Source organism: Centroberyx affinis, unplaced genomic scaffold, assembly GCF_046629955.1.
Source record: "Centroberyx affinis isolate AG114_WGS23_722 - 3 ecotype Tasmania unplaced genomic scaffold, CSIRO-AGI_Caff_v1 ptg000158l_1, whole genome shotgun sequence".
NCBI classification, from domain to species: Eukaryota; Metazoa; Chordata; class Actinopteri; order Beryciformes; family Berycidae; genus Centroberyx; species Centroberyx affinis.
This window is the reverse complement of record NW_027278855.1, coordinates 136,572-158,964: the sequence shown is the minus strand read 5'-3', so window position 1 is coordinate 158,964 and position 22,393 is coordinate 136,572. Positions and strand designations below refer to the sequence as shown.

The 22,393-nt window shown below is 41.8% G+C and overlaps 1 protein-coding gene across 2 annotated transcripts in view; it reads right to left on the bottom strand.

The window, feature by feature from the left end:
* Positions 1 to 555: 555 nt before the first annotated feature.
* Positions 556 to 22,393, bottom strand: part of LOC139655575 (A disintegrin and metalloproteinase with thrombospondin motifs 20) — an 81,819-nt gene continuing 59,981 nt past the window's right edge. For both annotated transcript variants that reach the window (XM_071533020.1, XM_071533012.1), the window contains exons 30-40: positions 10,064 to 10,231; positions 6,982 to 7,155; positions 5,802 to 5,972; positions 5,221 to 5,421; positions 4,887 to 5,016; positions 3,725 to 3,819; positions 3,531 to 3,625; positions 3,182 to 3,315; positions 1,682 to 1,773; positions 968 to 1,072; positions 556 to 645 (exon numbers count right to left, since the gene is read on the bottom strand). In XM_071533020.1, the coding sequence (XP_071389121.1) occupies positions 556 to 645; positions 968 to 1,072; positions 1,682 to 1,773; positions 3,182 to 3,315; positions 3,531 to 3,625; positions 3,725 to 3,819; positions 4,887 to 5,016; positions 5,221 to 5,421; positions 5,802 to 5,972; positions 6,982 to 7,155; positions 10,064 to 10,231 (1,455 nt within the window). The remainder of the gene's footprint in view (positions 646 to 967; positions 1,073 to 1,681; positions 1,774 to 3,181; positions 3,316 to 3,530; positions 3,626 to 3,724; positions 3,820 to 4,886; positions 5,017 to 5,220; positions 5,422 to 5,801; positions 5,973 to 6,981; positions 7,156 to 10,063; positions 10,232 to 22,393) is intronic.

Sequence of the window (22,393 nt, the reverse complement as noted above, 5' to 3'; positions counted from 1 at the left end):
CTTCCATGTACTGTATGACAAATTCTGGCAATTCTGTATACTAATAGAATACACATTTCCTCTTCCATTTCACAGAGTACCACAAGCAAATGTTGCTTTTATAAGATGATAATCTCTCTCTTGATGATGAGAGATGATAGTCTGTTAGGTCTGTATGTGTAGTTGCTTTCCCAGTGTTGCACAATTGATTGAAGTACTGTGTCCCTTTGTATGAAGCTGAAAATCCTTAACCAGTATCAGAGCAAACACTCTGATTTTTAGATTCCAATGCACAGACGTATCACAACACTGTGGATAAAAACAAGCTGGCTCGTCTTCAGTTATCAGATTGGATGAAGGACCCTACATGGACGCACAGTACGTAATGTCCTGCTGTCCGTATGTTCTAGCTGCCATTTGGGAACGGGTGATGTTACTGTAGGATGAGCACTGTTAGATGTTCCTAGTCCACATTCACAGATGAAGTACAAAGGGTCCCACGAATCACCATTATTGCATGTTCCTGGGTCACTACTGTGATCAGGTTGGATTTAGGGTTTGGTCCCTGCCTGGCCCTCACTGGACTTGAACGAGGAGGCCGTTGTGAGCCTGGGGAATGCACTTCCCACAGAAACCACCACAGCGACCGTAGATTCTTGTTCCATCCTACGGACAGAGACAAAAGAGAAGAAAGGAGTGGGCAAAGAGCAGCTTTTTATATGGAGAATAAGAGCTTTATAAATGTCACTGGGGATTCCTCCTCAGTGAATCAGACAGAAATACAACATGGCAATTCAGATGGCTTTTCAGTGCCAACAATCTCAACTATCTCACTCCAACACTGATCAAGACCCAACAAGAAGCACAGTTACAGCTCAGTAACTTGACAGCCAATGTAAATTTACATTACACAGTCCGTACAGTGTAAGCCACACAAAAGCAATATGTCAAAGACAGACATAATAAGAATCTCCTGTTAGCGTCTTACCTCCGATCTGTGGACTTTGACGGAAACATAGTTGCCCTGAGACGTCCATTTGGTGGCCTCAGCCACTTTCAGACCAGTCCCAATCAGATTAATGCTGAACTGGCCCTGCGAACACACACCAGATTCAGTTATTTAACCAGGCAAGTTGACTAAGAGCACATTTCTCAATTACGGTAATGATCTCTGCAATGAGCTGCAGAGAGAGGGAGGCTTACACACATTCCCATTCTCTGTTTTTTTTTTACTTTATTGTGTTATTCAAAAGTCAGTTATACTGTTAAGTTTCACAATTCTTATTCATATTCATTTCTATGCTATAGGATAAAAGAAGAAAAGAGAAATTAAGTGGGAAAGCAAAAGAGAAAAAGGGAAAAAAAAAAAAAAAAAAAAAAAAAAACATTCCCATTCTCACACATGCAAGCTGCCCTGTACTTCACGCTTTTGTACTGTGTGCCACTGAGCATCTCCAGTGCAGTAGTTCGGAGTCAGTGCCTTGCTCAATGGCACATCGGTAATTCTGATTTCAAAGGCATGACTTGTTATTCTCCTTTACACATTTTCCCAGCAGGTCCAGGGAATTGAAGCAGCAACCTTTCAGTAACAAGCGCACTTCTCTGACCTTCAGGCTGCTGCTGCTCGCTCACAACATGTGGCACACAACACCTGACACATGACACATTGCTGTGAGGCCACATGGTACAGTATTTTACCTACCTGTGGACACTTGGCTGCACTATAACAGTCTCCTGCTGTAGCGAAGGGCACAGGTCGACCGAGAAGGGTCTGGGAAAACTGGAGGTCTGTGGCTGGTAAACATAAAGACACAAATACAATCACAATGTGCAGTAATGGATATAAACATGGAAGGTAAATAACAAAACAGACACATAACAGCAGCAAGTACTGTTTATGCGATTAAATTTCAGTGCAGGGTTGATTTATTGTATCCATTTAGGAAATTTTGTTCCTAGAAGCCTTTTGCAATAAAGAAAAGTTCTTATAGTATATCCAGTTTATGAGGAAATGATTGAAAACGAATGTGCAATCATTATTACGTTAACCACAGTTTCATTTTACATTTTGAATTGAGTGAATCGACCCCAGCTTTGTTCCATACAGTCTTCTGCTCAGGTCTTAACAAGAGTGAAAGGCTTTTTTAGTTGTTTCCCATTTACACTGCATTGTCACACATAATAACCATGACCAGGGCTTTTTCCTGCCCTCCCTTCACGCTGCCTATGTGACACGATGATGAAGTTCACGAGAACCACAAGACACACAGCGAAGCAGCGCCTCTTCATAATCTTCCCTTCATCTTGAACTCATTATTTCCTCTCTCTTTTTTCTCCCCCTCGCTCTCGTCAAGCCGCCTGAAAGCCAAATGAGTACCATGCAGAGGGAGGGTGGGAACATGTGCTGTCAGGACTCAGACCAGACAAAGACGATGGGAGGATGACTGTGTGGGTTCTAGCGAGTGCTAGGCCAACTTCCCCTCAAGACACACACACACACACACAGCCATACACACGTGCGCTTGCTCACTCGCTCGCATGCAAGCACACACACCCATATATGCATTCACATCGGTATCACACGCATTCATACTCACACACCCTGCTAGCATGCAAGCACACATAAACACACTCACACATGCACAAATACAAACACGCACACAAACACACACACCAAACACCATTACAACTAATCCACATGTGAGCTCTAATCAAAGGCATACATGGACACAACAGGGAAGGTGGGGCCGACTATTGTAATGAGAAAAGGAATATGGCCTGAAGAAGTGTGTGAGTGTGTGTGTGAGCGTGTGTCTTCATGTCTTCATGTGTATGCAGGCCAAAGGAAAGTGTGTGTGGGGCAGCAACATCCCATTATGACTCTCTGAGCTTGAGAGCAGGCACGCATGTGTGTATGAGCACACATGCATTCCTTTATTCCTGCGCTCACGTGTTTGTCGAGAGGCCCAGTTTCAATTCCCTTCCCTCGTCATGTGAACACGGCCCGTTGGAAGACCGTTATTTTGATTTCAGAGCGGAGAGAGTGTGGCGAAAGGCAACAAATATTACATTTGGACAGCGCCGGCTTTTGCACGAGCCATTATTAAGTACTACGGGGCGAAGTGTGTGGGGGTTAAAACAACACTGATGTGTGGTCTCATTACAGTAGACCGCGTCAGGCAATCACACAGTAATTACTCACTCATTATCCTCAGGGAGCCCAGGTCCAGACGAACTTTGTGGAAGAGAGTGTATCCCGCTGCTGAGTAGTCGTTCCTGCAGTCACAGTCCTGTCTTCGGCTGCCATTATACGGGCATTCGAAAGGGTTCAGCAACCTGTGTGTTAAAAACAATGTTTATTAACATTAATTTAACACATACATGAGAAAATACATTCTAAACAATACTAAAAAAACAATATTCTACCTTATTTTTACTTTCAAATAAGAGATAACACAACATGACACGTTCTAAATCCCTATGGTCAGCCACGCTGTGTAATCAAGTCACGGCTCACGTGGATATCAGTCGTCACTCTGGATCACACACACCTGTATCCATACACCTCGGAGTAGTTGTCTGTCTGACCGCTGCGCAAGGTCACGTACTCCTTGGGGAAATCAGTCTGCATCTCAGCACAGTAAATCTGGGGCCAGACACATCGAGACAACAGATGAGACCCTGTGGGGAAGCTTGAGGGTGAGTCATGATGTGTGTGAGAGTAATACTGACAGGACTGACACACCTGTAGGATCCGGGACTTGACTTTGAGATAGTATTCCCCATCCATTCTCACACCCTGTCTCATCTGGACCTCTCGGCAGGACGCGAACAACTGGCCTGGGAGAAGAAATATGACGGAACGAGAGAGAGGTTTTAGCACTGCTGTGAGATGGAAGAGAAATGTGCAACAGCAAGCAATAGGAAACATTTTTGCATAGAGACACAAATCTTTCCCAGTAAGATCTGCCAGAACTTTTGAAATTGGTCATAATTTAGTCACTCTACTTGTGTAAGTTGGTGAAAACCTAAAAAAAATACACGGACATCATGAAAGTGATAGAGAACTGTGCAAGACTGCAAAAGCAAATAAAAGAAAAACCACAAATCAAAAAAGATTGTTCTGAGTGGGAGCTGAAGAAAAACAAGGGAAATGTCTCTTTATTTTTGTTGCCTCCTCTGTTGTCCCAGGGTGCCGTGGAGGCCAGATCGCTCTGATTAGCTGGTTAGCATTAATATTTGACCGGCGAACTGGCCGTCACCCGAGCATATCATTTTAATTCCACCAGTGCCTGACTTGGCAGAAGCCGACCAATGGCCCAACGCTCCAGCGCAAACCTCGGGGCCGTGTCTAAACATCTGAAATGTGGGGAGTGAACCTGCAAACTTTGGCCCGCTGCCGGCTTCTACTTGCAAGTCGACAATGAAGGCAGCTTCAGCCCCGGCACACACCCCAGAGGCGTTTTGACAGACTGTCCATGTCACAATTTGTAGAAAAATGCTGACTGTCTATTTATTGTTCCATAGAGCAATCACTCCGAGAGGTTTTAAGTGGAGGTCTCAGTTCTGCTCAATGTGTTAAAATAAAGCAACAAGTTGGCTTTCTATAAACACAATCAGATACAGACTTGGCTGCCATATACAGCACAGTCAATTTAATACCATTACTCTACACATTCCTGTTCGGCAGTAAGCACTACATGGATCAGAAGAGTTGGCAAGGATGATAGATTTTGAGTTATATACTTAACTCAAGAGCTAAACAAGTCCTCAGGGCATTTAATATCACAGAGAATAGAGAGAAGAAAGAGAAGAGAAGAGAAGAGAAGAGAAGAGAAGAGAAGAGAAGAGAAGAGAAGAGAAGAGAAGAGAAGAGAAGAGAAGAGAAGAGAAGGAGTTTGACTCACATTCTCTTTCTCGACATGCAGCTTGAGACTCTGGTCTGTCTGCTGGACGGCAGTGTTTGGACGGGTGGCCTTTGGAGGTCAGACACTCCACCCTGCGCTGCATCACGCCTGCCCCACATGTCTGGGAGCACTGGTACACACACACACACATAAACACAAAAGCATGCCACACACACCATCAATAACATTCCAATGGATACAGAGCCGTTAACAAAACAGATCCAAATCCACAAATGAGATTAATACACAAGTCATCATAATGTTTTGTGAAACCTGTGATTAGGCTGAGAGGATTTCTCACGGCCTAACAAGCGTTTCTGGTTCACACACACACCTTGCTCCATGGGCCAACTTTCCAGTAGGCTGTGTGAGGGCAGTCCCTGAGGAGGCACTGCCGGGTGCCAGGAGGGTGGGGCTCGGGACAGTGGGTGCTGGCAGAGGACTGGGCAGCGTATGGGTGCAGAGCCTGGGAGGAGGGCGTCATGGAGCAGGAGACCATGCGCTGCTGGTAGCCCACACCGCAGCTGGCAGAGCACTGAGACACACACACACACACACACACACACACACATAAATAATCAATAGCATCTCCCTCAGATCAGTAATAATACTAAGGACAGTTATTTAAGTACTGGGCGCCTTTGTAGTTGCAAATATATAATATCATACCCAGTCAAACCCAGTGTAATTGATAGTACACTGGGTATGACACACTGATGGTACACTGGGTTGGTCGCACGTTTATTAAAATGGAAATGTAATCTTTAGGTTTTTAGGTATTATTTGTGAAAATCTGTTATCTGGTTGATACTTTTTCCTCTTACGTGTCGACTCGGATATTATTAAGGCTAAGCACAAAACTACTTCTGTTTAAATATAGACTATAAACTGAAGCTTGTCCCCTTTTCTTCCTACCTGTGACCATTCCCCCGTCATCCACATGTAGTGGCAGGGAGTTGCGCTGCAGGACTGGAGCGCGGCAGGCTGAGACGAGGGCTCACAGTAGTCGTCCTGGACGGGGGTCATCCCTGGACCCACACACCCCACCTCCCTGCTTCTCACGCCCTCCCCACAGGTGGCATTACACTACAGGGAAGATCAAACATGACAAGTCAGTAAGATTGGAAATCTGTTCAATGCCTGATTTTAGGCAGAGGGGGCAGTGTTGTACTTTGTGCAGTGACACACAGGGAGGTTTCAGATTCCTGCTAGCTGGTTCTTTAGTTCTCCAGATGGCCAAAAGGAAACTATTCTGTCTGAGAATTGCAAATCCCCTATTTTGTAGAGATTTAAACAGGTAGAGTTAATATAAAATTGAGTGTTGTATGACGAAGGCTACACTAGCTCTCAAACACCATACTCCCAAACATCTGCTCCAGTGATATTGCGAACATAAACTGAATAGCAAATCATAGACTGAATGTTAAACTGGTTTGACTCGAGCAGTGCAGCCATGGTTTATAGGAGCAATCAAAAAGTGATCACAGGGACCAGGATGTGTGTGTGTGTGTGTGTGTGTGTGTGTGTGTGTGTGGAGTTCATGACAATCACTTTGAATCTCATGAGAACAAAAAAAGATTTCAGGGCCAAACTGTGAAAGCAAGAAGGCTGTAAGTTCTCGCAGCGACACAGACAGGAGTCTGAACGCTGCAAACATTCCTCCGGAGGATACAGCGCTAAGTCCTTACATGGCGCTCCGCTTTCATGCTTCACTTTTGAGGACAAAGCAGGGGACATGAAAGAGTCTGCATGCATGACGCAGAACGCAGTGATACTCAACAAGACAAAAGGGTTGATGGCCATCAGTGCTTTGAGGTCTTGATATGATTTATCGGCAAGTGATGGTTATCAGCAAAGCCCTCATGTTTGACGCAAGAGTGCAGGGCGACCTTCAGCACACGGCTGGTGGAGAGAGAGTTTGGTGAGATCTCTGCCAATAAAAACCTCAATAAGATGATTTAACATCTGTATCTAACACTGGAAGACAGAGAGGGAGGGAGGGGTAGTCAGAGAGAAAGCGAGAGAGAGTGTGAGAGAGAGAGAGAGAGAGAGACAGAGATAGAGAGAAAGAGAGAGAGAGAGAGTCTCCGCTTACTTCTTCCCATTCGCCAGCAACCCAAGTGAAATGGGTGCATTCTGCAGTTTGGCATGGCCGGACAGTGTCAGGACGTGTGCGAGCATCGCACAGCTCCTCTCTCACCCGTCCGGTGCCCTTTAGCCTGCAGTACACATCTCGGTTCTGGACTCCGACTCCACAGGTGGCAGAACACTAGAACAAAACACAAAGAAACACAGAACGCACATCAGAATGACAGCAAGGCAACAAAAGGAAACTTTATATACTGCATGTTTCTCTTTGTGTTTCTCATATTTCTCCCAAAAGTATACAGCTGCAAGGATGTATTAAATTACTTATTTTCATGGCCTTGCAACATCAATTCTCCACCTATCTTATGGGATGTTTGAGCTCTTTGAGTGTCATTTACCCACTGATCCGGCCCCGGTGCTGCCAGGGCACGTATGTACAAAAAACACAAAATCAGAAAAAACACACTCACACAGTCACATTGGTTTCTAATTTAAGCAAGCTTTGTTTTGTTAAAACCTTTCATAAATAAATAAACATTCCCACAGACATGTCCATTTTCCCCATGGAAAATTTTCCCCAATATTTTAAAATGTGCTTTGTTTGGTCTGCTGTGTCAGAATTTGTGATGCTCCTTAACAATGTACTTAATAAATCCAAAGCCAGTTTGTCGCATCTTTGTGAGCCATATAGCTGGGGTCACACACAGGTCTATCTCATCCATCGCTTTGATGTCCTTTGAGAAGCATACCTGCATGCTGAGGAAGCGCTCTTCAGCACTTGAGCTGATCAGGCTGATTTCATTGTAATGTTCCTACAGACCTCAAACAACACTGCATGGCCTCAGTGATTCGACACAGCCAGAAAAGCTGTGCTTTATACAGTGAGTATCAAATTTCCAGAAATTTCCAGATGTATTTGTGTTGTTCATTTCTCATTAGAATTGCATGTTATCATTGTGGAGCATGTGGTTGAATGTGAAGGTTTACGTCCTCAAGTTTGGAAAGAGAACAAAAGGCACCCTAGGAAATCTGACCCTGGGCAAGGTTTAAGTCAAAAAAAGGCCTAATTTCTCAATATCCTACAAAGCATTAAAACAGAACCTGCTATTAGGACGGCCATGGCTGCTGTTAACTGTTATGGCTTAAGAAACTTGATTCTAATCTCTCCTGCAAAAGACTTATAGTTCTCCTTGTTAGAAATGGCTTATAAGTGTAGATGAAAAATGAGGAGAGTATTTCATATTAGTGTTGAGTAGCTCCAGACTTAAGCTGCCTGGCGATCTACAATATGAGTGTTTTTTTTTTTTTTTTTTTTTGAGAGGGGAGAAGACACAGTAGAGATTTTAAAGAGGTATGACAGTGGAGGGGCGGGTGGACACATGCAGACATCAAAGGTTTATTAGTCTATATCTATAAAGGTCTATATCACTTCACAATACATATACATTTACATTTCCCTATTTAGCTGATGCTTTTATCTAGAGTGACTTACAATAACTGCAGAATTAGAATAAGTTAAAGCAGCCAGTAAAAAGTAAAGAATTCTTCTTGTGTCCTTGAAGTATTCAATACAGGATACCCCACATATAAGGCTCAATGGGCAGCCTTCACCCCCAGACGCCCATTACACCCCCAGTCAGAGGTGAGTGAGAGGGCTGAGTAGCTGTGCAATAGCCCAAACGGTTGGTGCTGAGGTTTCCAAAGTTGTCACAGGCATGGATGTTAAGATATAAAACATGTCTTTATGCTCTAGTTGAGGATTTCATGGTTACTAGTGGTATGTGGAGGAAGATGATTGCTTCCAGACACCAGCGAGGGAGAGTGAGAGGGCGAAGGAGGCTCTCTAAGGCTGGGGAATGGCAGGAGTCTCATGGAGGGAGACAGAGGTGGGTCCTTGTGGACCCTTTGGGATTTCACAGCTACCCAGCAGGGGGCAAGGAGACATTAGATTTCATAGAGGACATGGAAAGATTTTTTGAGAATCTCCTGAAATCTCTGACAAAGCCTTCAGCACTTGGAGATCATGAAACAGTTTTCAGCCATGGAGTGCGAGAAAAGAAGTGGCGCAAGTTTATTCACACATCACACCCGCCCTGAGGCACAAAGAATGCAAGCCCTCTGTGTGCGTTGTACGTTTCTGAACAGATACTTGCTCCGCTGGGTAACTTGTCAGAGCATGACAAAGCATCTCTCCACTCAGTCTGCTCTGTGTCCTTGTGATAAATTTGGGTTTTAACATCTCTCTCCCTGTGCTGCCTCCTGGACCGTGCCCTGGCCCACTGACTTCGGGCCAAAAGTGTGTCATAGCAGCACGAGTAGCCACTCAGCAGCAGACACCGAGGCTGTGTGGTCGGCTCCACCGCGACTGTGACCTCACTCCCCTGATGACTCTCCTGTGCGTGGCCTTTGCCCTGCCAGTGTCTGGTTGCGCCAGTCTACAATGCTACAGAAACCTGCTGTGCCCCGGGACTTCTGTCATTCTTGTCAACACCATGCTTTCATCTGTATGGGAGGGCTAGCTTGGCCGCATAAGCTGCAGCTTTGGATCTCTGTGTTTTATCTGTAAGTTCAGTAAGTTAATTTACTATGCTTTTGGGCTACAAAATAAAATTGTTATATGATTCATTCAATTGAATGTGAACTGCATGAGCAAGCTTTTGTGTGTCATGCTGCATTGGTGTGAAAAAAAAATGCTCTTGAAACACGCTGGGCTATAAAAGAGCTTCAAAAGAAGAACTCATCTGATTGTAAACCGAGCAAGATAAAACTTGCAAAAACATTTTGAACTTTTTATTTCTGAACATGTTAATCCTCAAGTAGACAGGTCAAGTTGCATAAACAGTTTTGTAAATCCAGCCTGTGGTGTTTAGCTCACATTGGAGGAAATGGCACATTGCTCTTGAACATGTGTAAACTGATTGGTGATTGGACAGGTGCTGTGTGTGTACATGTCCTACATCTGCGATCTCTGAGAAGCTTTTGGCTGAGTTTGTGCTGGTGTCTCAGCTGCTAACAGTTACTGTTAGCATGGTCCCTGAGGGGCCCAGGGTATTTTGCGAGCCAGTTGGGACAGCGAGAAGCACACATACCTCCCTCCACTTGTTGGCCTTCCAACTGGGGCATCCCCTCGCCCGACAGGCCTTCTGCGTCCGCGGCCGTGACAGATGACTGCAGTGCTCTTCCTCTATTTGGGTTTGATTCTGATAAACACAGGCTATCTCCCGCTGCTTGGTCCCCCGACCACAGCTCACTGAACACTGAAGAGAGAGAAAGAGAGACAGAGAGGGAGAGAGGGAGGGGGGGTGTTGGGGGCAGGAGAAGAGACAAGAGAGTGGTGTTAGCACAGTCCCATTGAAGTTTATATCTGTACTAACACTCATGATGACGTAACGTTTTCTGATGCTATTCAGGTAATCCAGTGCAGTTACAAAATTTGTGGGGTAATATAACAAGGGTGGAAAATCAGATGCTGTGAAGTTGTGTTATGCTATATTGAATTTTAAGCTGCAGTCAATATTTCCATATCTACTCCTTTGTTTAATCTACAGTGTAGTTTATTGGCGGCTGCAGGGGGATTCCTTAAGTACATAAGGGTGAATTGAAGGCTAAATAAACTTTTAAGAAAGAGAAAATAGACCTTGAGAGACAGAGTCAACAAAGCCATGGACATAAACATGGTCGTACAATAAAATGTTCTACTCAACATAATGTACATATTTAGATCTCAAGACAAGAGCACTGGGTGCACCAACAGCTTACTTGTTGCATCTCATGGCCAAGTGAACACACTGTAAACACATTTTAGCTAAACAAATCAAATGGATTTTGCTAAAACCTTTGTCAAACACTCACACTGGTGGAATGCAGCCAACTATTTAACCTGTAAACAGAGGAATTACTTTTAAAGCCCCTGAGGATGGTAGAGACATGGGCAAGAGGAAGAGAAGACTCAGAGAGAAACCTGGATGCATGTGCATGGCTAGACAATCATCTGGTTCCAATAAGGAACCTAGAAATGCTTCAGGAAAGCTAGAAAGAAGAAGAAGAAAAAAACCCATAATGAATAAAAACCAGAGACACTGATGAAAGCATTGAAAAAGGCCTTTGCCTGAGACAGTAGATGAAAATATTCTAGACTCTTCCGTCCTCATGAGGCCAGACAGCAATTAGGATGCCAGCTATTTCTGCTCGACGAATGAGCGCCCCTGCACAAAGCCACTCCAAAATGGGGTGCTGGAATCGAATACACAAGACGAGGAGAGTTACGTTTTGTCTTAGCATATTTTCCAGTCCAGATAATAAACATAATATTGCATTGTCCTCTAATTATGATCTCAGAATGTTGCATAACACCAAACGCATGCATTTTACAGTGTGCTCATGGTACACTTGTGCTCATCATACTACAGAGTACTGGACAATGGAATGAAAGAGCTTCTTTTGGAGAAATTTCTTGAAGCATTTTTTTCCCCCCTTTCCTATCTCTTAGTCTCCAAGTTCTAAGAGCTAAGAGAGTTTTTTTTCCCCTGCTAACTGAAGAAAACATTCTGCTGCTCGAGGTTTGAGTAGCACTTAGGTGAGTGCACTCGTCTGGAGTACCCATTTGAACCCTTCAATAGAGTCACCTCCTGCCTTTTCTTCTTTAGTGTGGTGCGGGCAGCGGTTGACACTGCACACACATGCATCATACGCATTGTAATTACCGAGGCATTTTAAACACAGGGCTGGCTCAGCTGACGGGGAACATCAAAGCCGGGCCAGAGCTGAGCGACTGATCCTGAGCACGGCAGATTCACATACCCGCTGCACACTCACTCAAAAATGATAACAGAACTACCTCTACCTCAGACAAGAGCAGAGACAGGCAAACATGTTGGGGGGATAAGGAGGGGGCTAGCCCCTCCTTACTGCTGTAAAAGAAGGAGAAAAAAAAACGAGAGAAAGAAAAAAAAAGGGAGGAAGAAAGGAAATCGCAGCCATACGGGCTGTGCTCCCCGGCTGAACTGTATCTGCTGTTTAACGGTGGGAGAAAAGACGTTATATGGCGGTGTGCTCCTCCCTCTACCCTGCCAACCTCATCTGTCAGCCATTAGTTAATCAGGGTTGGTAACACAGAGCACAGAAAACTGGCACAGCGCGTGGGACCAGAGGACAGCTTCACCTCTGAGAGCAAGAGGAGGGCAAGGACTCAGGGACCTCTGCTTCACCGCTCTGCCGCTGGGCTGCTTCACTCACCAGCACCCACTCAGGTAAGACTATTCCACTTACCAAACTTCAGCTGCTACAAGTGCGCTGTCAAGCTGCTATTCTAACTTGTACTTAAGAAAAATAGTGGTGCCTGCATTTGGAAAATGTCAGATGTAAAATGGATGTGTGCATATCCTTCGGAGCTTGGTGCAGGATTGATTATTATGTGCCTGAGTATTGCAAGGCACATGCAGAGGCATGATAGGATCTGATGCCTTGTGTTACTAGTAACATTATATGTACTTTGTCTACATTTTTATATATGTTGTATTAGATATTAACAAGTTAAGTTTGTGTACTAATTCAAATGACACAGGTGTTATAATGTTTTGAATATATGGGGAAAAAGTCTCCAGCTCTCTACAACATGAAGACAAATCTCCATGAGAAAAGTAGCATGTAAAACAATGAGTCACATGGGAAATGAAACTCTCTTGAGACAGATTTGGCCTCCCAAGTTGTAACAGCAATTAATTTCACATGATTAGGTGGGTTAAATCTACTATAATCCGATGAGGTTCATCTAGGCATAATATGGATTACTATAAAATGGAATGACACAATCGCCTTGAATTTGGCACAATGTTGAAAACCACCCAATTAAAACGGCTTTTGTTTAACAAGGTTCTCCAAGCAGAACAGAAGTATTGCAGAGAAAGAGATATGTGATATTTAAAGCCATACCTAACAGCCAGGCAGCTCTTACTTGTTCTGCTTAATGCCTTCAAGCATTCCTGATTTGCTAGTGTTTCATGGTTCTGGAACAATTCACATAATTGAGTGCCAAACCAAATCTGGCTAATTCACGTTTATTCTGCATGGTATTAAACCTGACTATAAAACAGCTTGGATTTCTGCAGCGCCGATGTCTGACTTCAATGAAATTACCAAAAATAATTTCTTACAGGTAAATTTTAATGAGACCAAAACACATCCAAACATTAACAACTATTGATTTTTTTTTTTTTTTTTTTTTTTATGGGCACCGATGTCTTTGTGTAGGACTGGCAGGCAGCACCCTCAAGAAGACCCCACCCACTCCTTTACTGTGAACAGGTAAGCCAATAAGACACAAGGAAACAGTTGGATACAGATGAGAAACAACACTAGTGTTGAAATATCTGTCACTAAGCCAATATGACAATCAAACCAGCTAATACTGAACCTCAGAGAGAGATGGGGAATTCCACAAACACAACTATAAACTTTGGATTAGATCATAACTGCTTTGTGTTTAAATAGGCATTCATTTTATCACTGTTTACTATGGGTGCAAACTGTGTGTGCAAACATTTTTTTTTTACTGTGAGAACTGTAGGCGTAGATGTGTTTTTGTTTGGTGATAGTGGTACAAGTTGACATTTGTGAAACATTGGTCTTATGCTGAATCTGCAATACAAGAATAGCTTTAATGTGAGTTCTGCCAAGTACCAGATCTTCCCTCACAGTATACTTAACAGATATGCTGGTTTATCTCTCAGTTTCGGCTTGCTTCTATATCACTACATTGATGTACTACAGTATAATTAAATAAATTGTTTTGTGAAACTAAAGCCTTTCACAGGACTACAGTATAGTTATTAAAACCTCTTTAGATTTCAGCTTTTAAATGGATTTTTGTTGATCAACTTTTCATGTCAGAACAAAGATGCATTGTTAGGCATAAAGGAAAAGCCTGTTCAAAAGCAATTTTAGACCACAAAGGATAGTTTTTTTTTAGTTGCATCTATCCTATATTTACTGGCTCTAAGTAATACCATATCTTAGAACGTGTGAGTGCCAAGGTCGAATTCCGATCACATTGCAGCACGATCGCAATGCAAGATGATGGTAATACCAAGCATATGGTAACCGTAGTTACACTGACTCTTCAAAGGGGCTCAGTGCTGACCTGGAGCAAGAACAAACTTGCAAGTAAAGGCTGCGTGAAGATAGTCTGGAATTTTATACCCTGAACTACAAGTTGTCAAGATTGTGAGATATCTCAAACACAGTTATCTGCTCTTCATGGCCATGCAAAATCTTAATTTATGAGACAATATGTTATGCAAAGACACCATATCAAGCAAGGCCAAATGATAGTAGGGAACTCGATGCACTTCAACACAGTGATATGGGTGTTTTGTTACAACTTTATGAGTATCATTGTATTCTTCAGTGCATGGATATACTGAACATTAGAGAGAGACAGAGAGAGAGAAGGAGGGAGAGAAGGGGGAATGAGACATATGGTCAGAGCATGCTTTTCTGTTCAAGTGCTGTTTTGCAGGAACGTTTCAAAGACAGAAGTCAAAACAACACATGTTGTCAACGCGGGAACAGCTGGTAAGAGCGGCGTCATGGGGCAGAGGAATGTCAAGAGTCATAGATCTTTTATCCATCAGGCCAAAATAGCCACCCAGACTTGTTTGAAACCATGCACAGGAGCAGGCTTAACTAATGATGTATGTGCAACTCATCTCACTGTCTAACCTAGTCCATACCCAATCCAATCTGGTAAGAAGACATTGTAAACTCTAGAAATCATATCATATATTCAACAAAAATGAAATGGTAATACAGTAAATATAGAACACCCAGTGTAAAAATACATTTGGGACATGTTGATTTTGCCATTGCATTAACTCCAGGGTGGTGCTGATTGAAAAGGATAATGTGGAAATTATTCCCTGTCTGTGCCAATACAGATTCTGCAGTTTCTGATAGACTGTCGGCTACAGGAGCTGCAGTGTGCCTGCGACTCAAGATGAATAGCCGACTAAACTCAACGGCACAGTCTGCACTCCACAACTTTGCCATCTCTAAAGAGTCAAATAAACAACCGGTTGAGTGGGCATATAGAGTTTCTCTAACACAGTTTCCTTTTAAGTCAACACCACTCAGAAAAGATACACCGAGCGACCATAAGTCAACATGGAATGACAAAACAGCCTAGTTTTTCCGTCTGTCTAAACATTCCACTGGGAGCTTTTTCCATTACCATGTTATACTGAAACATCCAGTACTGCCCAGCTGAATACTCTGCTGCAGTTTACTACAGATGGCAAAAAAGCGAAGAAAAAAAATATATATATATATAAATAATTCTTGATGACAGAACTTGAATAAAAACAGCAGATCAGGCATAAAGTTATAAAGTAGTGCCCTTTGACATAGGATGTCCAAGTCTAACTCCCTCTTCCTGTTAAATGTTACCCAGCTGCCTTTCTTAATCTATCATAGCAAACAGCTTGCCACAGCTTGCATACAAGGAGGTATGGCAAAGCTCCAAAATGTAGAAGAGCTTGACTTTTACAGGTTTACAAAAAACTTACTAAACAAATGATGCAAGGGAGGGAAGATCCCATAGTTATAACAGTTATTTTGTTATTTTTTTATTGGAGCTCCACACCTGCTCTGTGTGTGTCTCATTACCACATATCCCCAAGCAGAACCATGTTTACACCGCTTCATTTTATGGAAGTATTATGAGGGTGATTGTGTTTTTTTGTGTTTGAGTGCAAATCGCTCTGTTTACCAAAACTACTATCCCCTTTTTTAACACCCCCCCACCCCCACACTTTGAAAACCTGTTAATGTACCTGGTCTCAGCCAAGTCCATGGGTGGTACTAAGTCTTGACAAAGGCAATATGCCTTCCAAAGAGGTGTGTTCCATGATTTAAAGGAAAAATCCACACTAGAACACTGTTAAAACACTGCTATTGGCGAAACACGCATTTATTGGCCCATTTTGTTGTTTAGTGGTGTATTTTTCTTTTTCTCGCAAATAACTGGCCAAACATAGATGACAGGACATCAGGTCGAGATAGTTTCCAGCATAGTTACAATGATAGCAGTTTTTTTTTTTTAGTTTGATTGCAGAATTTTTTTCAACTATCTAAAACATCAACAGCAAAGGCTTTTTTCAAGACCCACCATTTCGCACAGATGTTCAACAATCAGAGGAGGCAGCGACACCAATTTCTTCCTCTGACAGTAGCCTCAATAGACCATAATGCAATTGTCCTCTCAAGCGAGACATAATTGTTGGGCCCATATAAGGGATTCTGGATCCCACCGGGGTCTTGCCTTTAACTACGCCCAATGCTAATACTGACTAGTTTTGCTATCGAGGGTTCCTCTATTATGCATTTGTTTATTTGTTGAAGTAGATTCTGATGGGTTTTGAAGGTGCAATGAAAAAACAAAAAAAATCGCTAGCCATTACTTAGCTTAGCATTCCAGCATTTTGTGGCTTTCTGGTGTGAGAATAATGCAACTTCCGCATCACGGTTAGCAAAATATGTTTTAAAAATTCAGTATTCAATTATTTCACCCATTTTAAGAACAGAACGAGAGGAAAAAATGGAAAATGGAAAAAAAATTGACCCGAAAGCCCTGAAATGACGACACTTGAAAGGACAATGCAGCCACAGATTGACATGTTTTCCGATCTGTTGTCGGTTGGATGTGAAATACAACGCCTTTTTTGTAATTTGTAATTTTGTAATTTATTAGCACAGCACACCATGGCATTGTTCTTTCTCCGCCTACAGATATAAAGCACAGAAAACCCCATTCTCTGGGGGCTGTTGAAAGTCATTCTGGGAAATGTAGGAACTCACTATCTTAAGTAGAAATAAACGAGACAGGTTTAGGGAAAGTGGGAAACACTTCACCACAACATAACTCCTGGGATGCTTTGAACATCACAAATCAATGATATGCAACAGTGTATTCAAGGGTGGATTTTTCCTTTAAATAGCGGTGTCTTTTAATAACAAGCGTAGAAGAGGCTGAAAATGTAACTTTGATGAATAGTGCACCAGACATTGACTGACATACTGGAATTTCCTCACCATCTGTGGACCAGTGGCTCTGCTAACGCAGAACGGTGAGCAAGTAGAAACAGACCCGGCAGGTAGCTAACTTGTGTGGATCGTACAGCACACACACTCAAATAGTATGAGTACAGCTTTGTCTCTGGTAGAAAGTAAATCGGCGTCTATAGTGTTGCTAACTCACCACACATCAGCAACGGTAGTCTAGTATATAAGACAAAGGTGAAATGAAACAAGACCTCCACTCCCTGTTAGAGTGGGTTAGAACAATTTTCTCAGACACCCAATCTATCACTGTCTTTCCCCGAGTACCGTAAGAGGAAAAAAAAAGCTCTTTGTCAATTCCACAAACTCCAGTCCACTCCATCAACTTGATAGCATCGACAGGCCCAAACATGACCAGGCCCCATCGCGTTTGCATGTGACAAGAATATACATTTAAGTGCCGTCTGAGAAGTGACTCCCAGAGACTTAAGAATACTCTAAAATACTTCACCGTTCAGTTGAGGAAAAGCAGACGCCATGTCAAACTGAGGCCATGTTCCCTATCATTCGATGAGCCGGGGATAGCCCGACTTAAATGCTTCCAGATTTTCACACCCTGTCTCCTCTCATTTCGTCTCATTGCATCTCTCCCCAGCTGGATCGCCCGCAAACACTATCTGCCCTCTGTTCGTTTCTACCAATGCCCTGCAAAGACTCGATGTGGTTTCGAGTCAACTCATGTTCCCTCAGATGGGTCGTTTTTGCCATTGGCCTTACAGCGGCAGCATTAATAGTTACATCTAAATGAGACTCAAATGTGCACTGCACCAAGCCGCAATACAACAGACTATATTTCATACTCCAACGTTTGATGTCAACCATGCTCAATAGCAGATGTCCATAAAAACAGGAGGGTCATTACAGCTCCTGATGCTCAATTTTTATCTGCCATATGTACAAAATAAATATCTTGTCTGTCAGTGCATGCATGAGAATGAAACACAGATCAATCGCAACATGCGATACATGTCATTTGTTATTTTTGGTAATGAGGTTTGGTATCATCTTTTAATTGCTCTCTGAATTACAATAAATGGTGAGATTGCTTACACAAGTGCTGGCAAAGAAAATCATGCTAATATTACAGCGTTCTGGAATGAAATCCAGGGCCAAAACAAAATGATTTGAAACAGAACTGAACCTGAGTGAAGGGAAAAATAATATAAATATTTTATTGCAATATATTGTTGCAACTTTTCTCCATGTCATCCAACTACTTGACCTGAGATAGACTTCCATTCCTGCTGTGAAAGCTATGCTTTAGTCCAAATATTTTGAATCTTCAGATAACATCTCACCGCATCTGGTTTTGTGCCTCCCAAGGCTTCAGTCTTCTGGTCTGCCAAATTCTGCGAGCCATAGTGCTTCATTTTTAACGAAACAAACCATCAGTTGCATCATTTTGCTGGTTTCAGCTACAAAAAACTAACATAAAGGCCCAAATGTAACGTTAGCTCCCAACTCAGGTTTCAATTACAGCCATGACAAGAGCAATGTTGGTGAAGACCAGGGGAACCTTCCAGCCACCGCTCCAATTGCTCACTAGCCTGGCATATGGGCAGGATCAGGAAACACAAGCCCAGTGATGTCACGACCAACTGACCCCAGGGTGACAGGTTTGGAGAATGTTCCTGCCCAGTGGCCTCAGGCCAAAGTCAAGTATGTCAATGTTGTGCATGTGGATTTCATTTGAACCAGCATGTTTAGTTCAGAGTCACTTCAACTACGATCCCCCTCCATGGGAAACCCGCTCTCGGCAGGAAATGGTATGTTTTTGTTAGCAACAAACAGGCATAAATTACTAAAATGGTGGCGCGGTTGCCAATTCATCACACACAGCCGTATTGTTGCTCTTTGCACACATCTGACATCAACATTGCTTTTAAGGTAATCACCATTAGTTATTTACATTCTTGCTAATTTATGTGAAAGTATGCTGCTCCATACCGAAAGGTTGTGCAATAAATGAGAAATATTTGTGTTGTGTCTGAATATTTTTTTATATCTCAAAAACTGTTCAAACTGAGAAATGTGTTCGGAGGAATTGCATTACGTAAAAAACATTGCTTTGGCTATCATTCATCTAGAAAGAGTTTCCAAGGCTTTCAAAAAAATATATATATATTTTGTCAACAAACTGGATTGTTGATTGATCTGTAAAATTGCTTTTTTGCACATTATTGTCATGTATTGTCATCACAAAAATGACTAAGTTTGATCAAATGTTTACCAAGAAGCAATGCACAGTTGTGAATATTGTTGAGATGGTAGTATACCATAAATAAAGTAATTCCCCTGTTAAAGTGTTCTTACATTTTTTGCCAGGAAAGTACAAGAAAAAAATAAAAAAAAACATTAAACGAATGACTTGACAAAAAAAGCCTAAACAGCCTAAAATGTCTGTGGTCACTGTGATAACTAATTTGTTTTTAATTCCATAAGAGGGGGCAGATCTATAACATACAACAGAGAATACAAAGCATGTGTGAGATATATTTGATTAAAGAATTGATTGCATATAAAGAATTTAAAAATAACTTTGTGGCAAAAATACCAGGATTTCATTCAATTATAAGGTTCTATTGGACTTTTTCTTTTTTTTTTTTTCAAAATTGAGTTATCCACATATTCATGATCTTTGAATGTTACTTTATGATTCTGTTGTGTTCCATTTGGAGTTAAATATTTAAAAATGTATAAAGCACATAACAGTTTTGTCAGCTGGGGTGTCAAATCTTTAACGCTCAAGATCTCAAAACTGCACTCCACCCAGATAGAACCTTATAATTCAAGCTTATGAGTTATTGCTGCAAACGTATTTGATTGATATTGCTAATCACTGGTACACAAATGCTAGTATTTCTCTGTGGCAAAGAAAAATGACTTGGGACTGCTGTCAACAGAAGAGGCCACTACACAAGGTAAGACATGCTCCACAGCCATAAGAAATATTGTGGCCATGTTATGTAACAAAAGGATCCAAGGCCATGCTATTTCCCTCTCTCCCCAGACGGAGGATAAGCTGCTAATAAACATGGCATTTCACCAGGACATGAACTGATACCATTTATCTTTCATCACAACAATTCAAAGAATCGTATCAAAGCTTCTAGTGCTTTTGAATTCAGATTTATGATAAATGTCACGTAGATCCAGGCCATATTTATTTATTTTTTTTTTTTTATCACAGATGGCCTCAGGTTTAAATTTAATCAGCTCAAAACTCTCCAATACAACATGTACAGTATTGTTTTGTATAGAGCTATATTAGTTGAATACTACACTGCACTTGGGTAAATTAACAACTGTCAAATTTAGTAATTTGTTATTTTCTGAGTTTCCTTGTTAACTGAGGCCTCTGGTATGGCATACAGATGTTTTCAGTTAAATTGTCTGATGTTACTTTTCACCCAGGTGCTTTTTAATATTTGTGCTGATAGAATGATCTCTTCCTTAGAAGACATGACAATATGACAGATGCACAAATCAGCAATATTCCATAAACACTACTCATCTACTACACAGTCTTTGCCAACACTGATTAATACCAATTATTGTTGTAGTAAAAGTAATACACTGTTGGTTTCCTGCCAAAGGCCTTACGGAGAGCTCTGTTAATTCAATTGTAAACAGATGTGCCACCCAGTGCCAAAGTTTGATTTGGACTGTGTATGTTTTCTCTCGGGAGATTACAAAATAAAATGCTAAAACCCATAATATAAATGGAGAAGGCCTGCAGTCTGTTCTACACTACACTATGCAGCTGTATGGGAAGTCACAGAGGTAATATAGAAAAAGATTTCAAGTATGCCACCAAAGTTAGCATTATACAATGATTATGCTCCAGGGAATGAAGCCAATTGTGGGTCAAATACCAAATACCACAAAATGACCTACAAGTCAAGTCTTTTCTATAAGCTCTTTACATTACAGTATTTGACCTCAAGGCATTACATACTGTACAGTTAATAAAGACACACTGCTGAATTGCATACACATGGCTCACCAGTACATGTCAGTGTGCTAGTGAGCTGTGCAACTTCTAGCCTATTGGTGAGAGGAAAACTACAGTATCTACAATAACTACTGAATATAAATGTAAACTAAACAAAATAACTGTTTCCATGTTAAAGCAATAAAGTAGTAGACTGCTACCATTTTGTAATGTACTGTGTCTTATTTTGTCTTGTAATGCTATTTCTAAGTGAAACGCTTTGTGGGATTTATATGATGTCTTCATAACCTTGAACATAAATTGTGTTTTACTTTGAGCATACAGTACAAAGCAACTATTAATATTGTTAAAGGGATGAACGTTTGCCAAAGAAACAATCCTTGCTAAGTTTGCCAGTAGAATATTGCATTGAGAAACAACACAAATTTCACATTTATGTTTCTTTAATAATCTTTACAGTGGGAAAAGCTAAATTCAACATGTTTATGTATTTTTGCACGTGAATGAAATAAATAGCAAAAAGAACAACAACGAAACCAAAAATGCAAAATAAAGCAGAGTTGCTCCCTGTAGTCTGGCAACTGTGCACCATGGGGTTAAAAATGAAGAGCTGCAAGGGAAACTGCCATGGCTGAGGAGTCTTGGTTGGAGTCTTGGGAGGGAACGACACAAACGGCGAGAGAAACCAAGGAACAAAAGAAAGAGGCTGCAGACATCCTCACCGGGGAGGGTACCGGCATAAATACAGAACCAAGTGCAACACTTCACCTGAACTATGTGTCACAATATCTTCATGTTGCCATAACTAAAAGGTAATTCAGAGTGCTTATACGGTGCAGAGTCATATTCTCAAACTGGTCACAAATTGTTTGGAAGAGCCTGAATCTGCAAAGCTGCACAACCATTGGAAAGTATGTGTGAGTGCCTGTCTCACAGCAGAGTCTCAAAGCAGAGTCCAGGACATACACATATATGGCAAAAGTACAGTGGCTCTTGCACTGAGCTACTGTTGTGAGAACTGTAAATTCACTTGGATATGTTACAAGGCTGTCACAGAACACTAAAACTGTGAATTGACCTTAAGACTATAACAGATTAAAGTTTTGAGAGCAGATCCTTTTTAACATGTTGCTCGGCTAAAATGGATCTGGCTATATACTGCGTTGACAGGTTAACTAGCCATAAAATGCAGCTGTATGTGATGCTGTAAATTACTGAGAATTAAAAGAGTTACTACCTGATAACAGTCCCATTTGCATAGTGCTTTTAAAGGCTGAGATACACTGGGCAATTTTTTAGGCAAAGAGCTTGACAATATTTATCAGCAATAGGAAACAAAATGGGGCCCAGA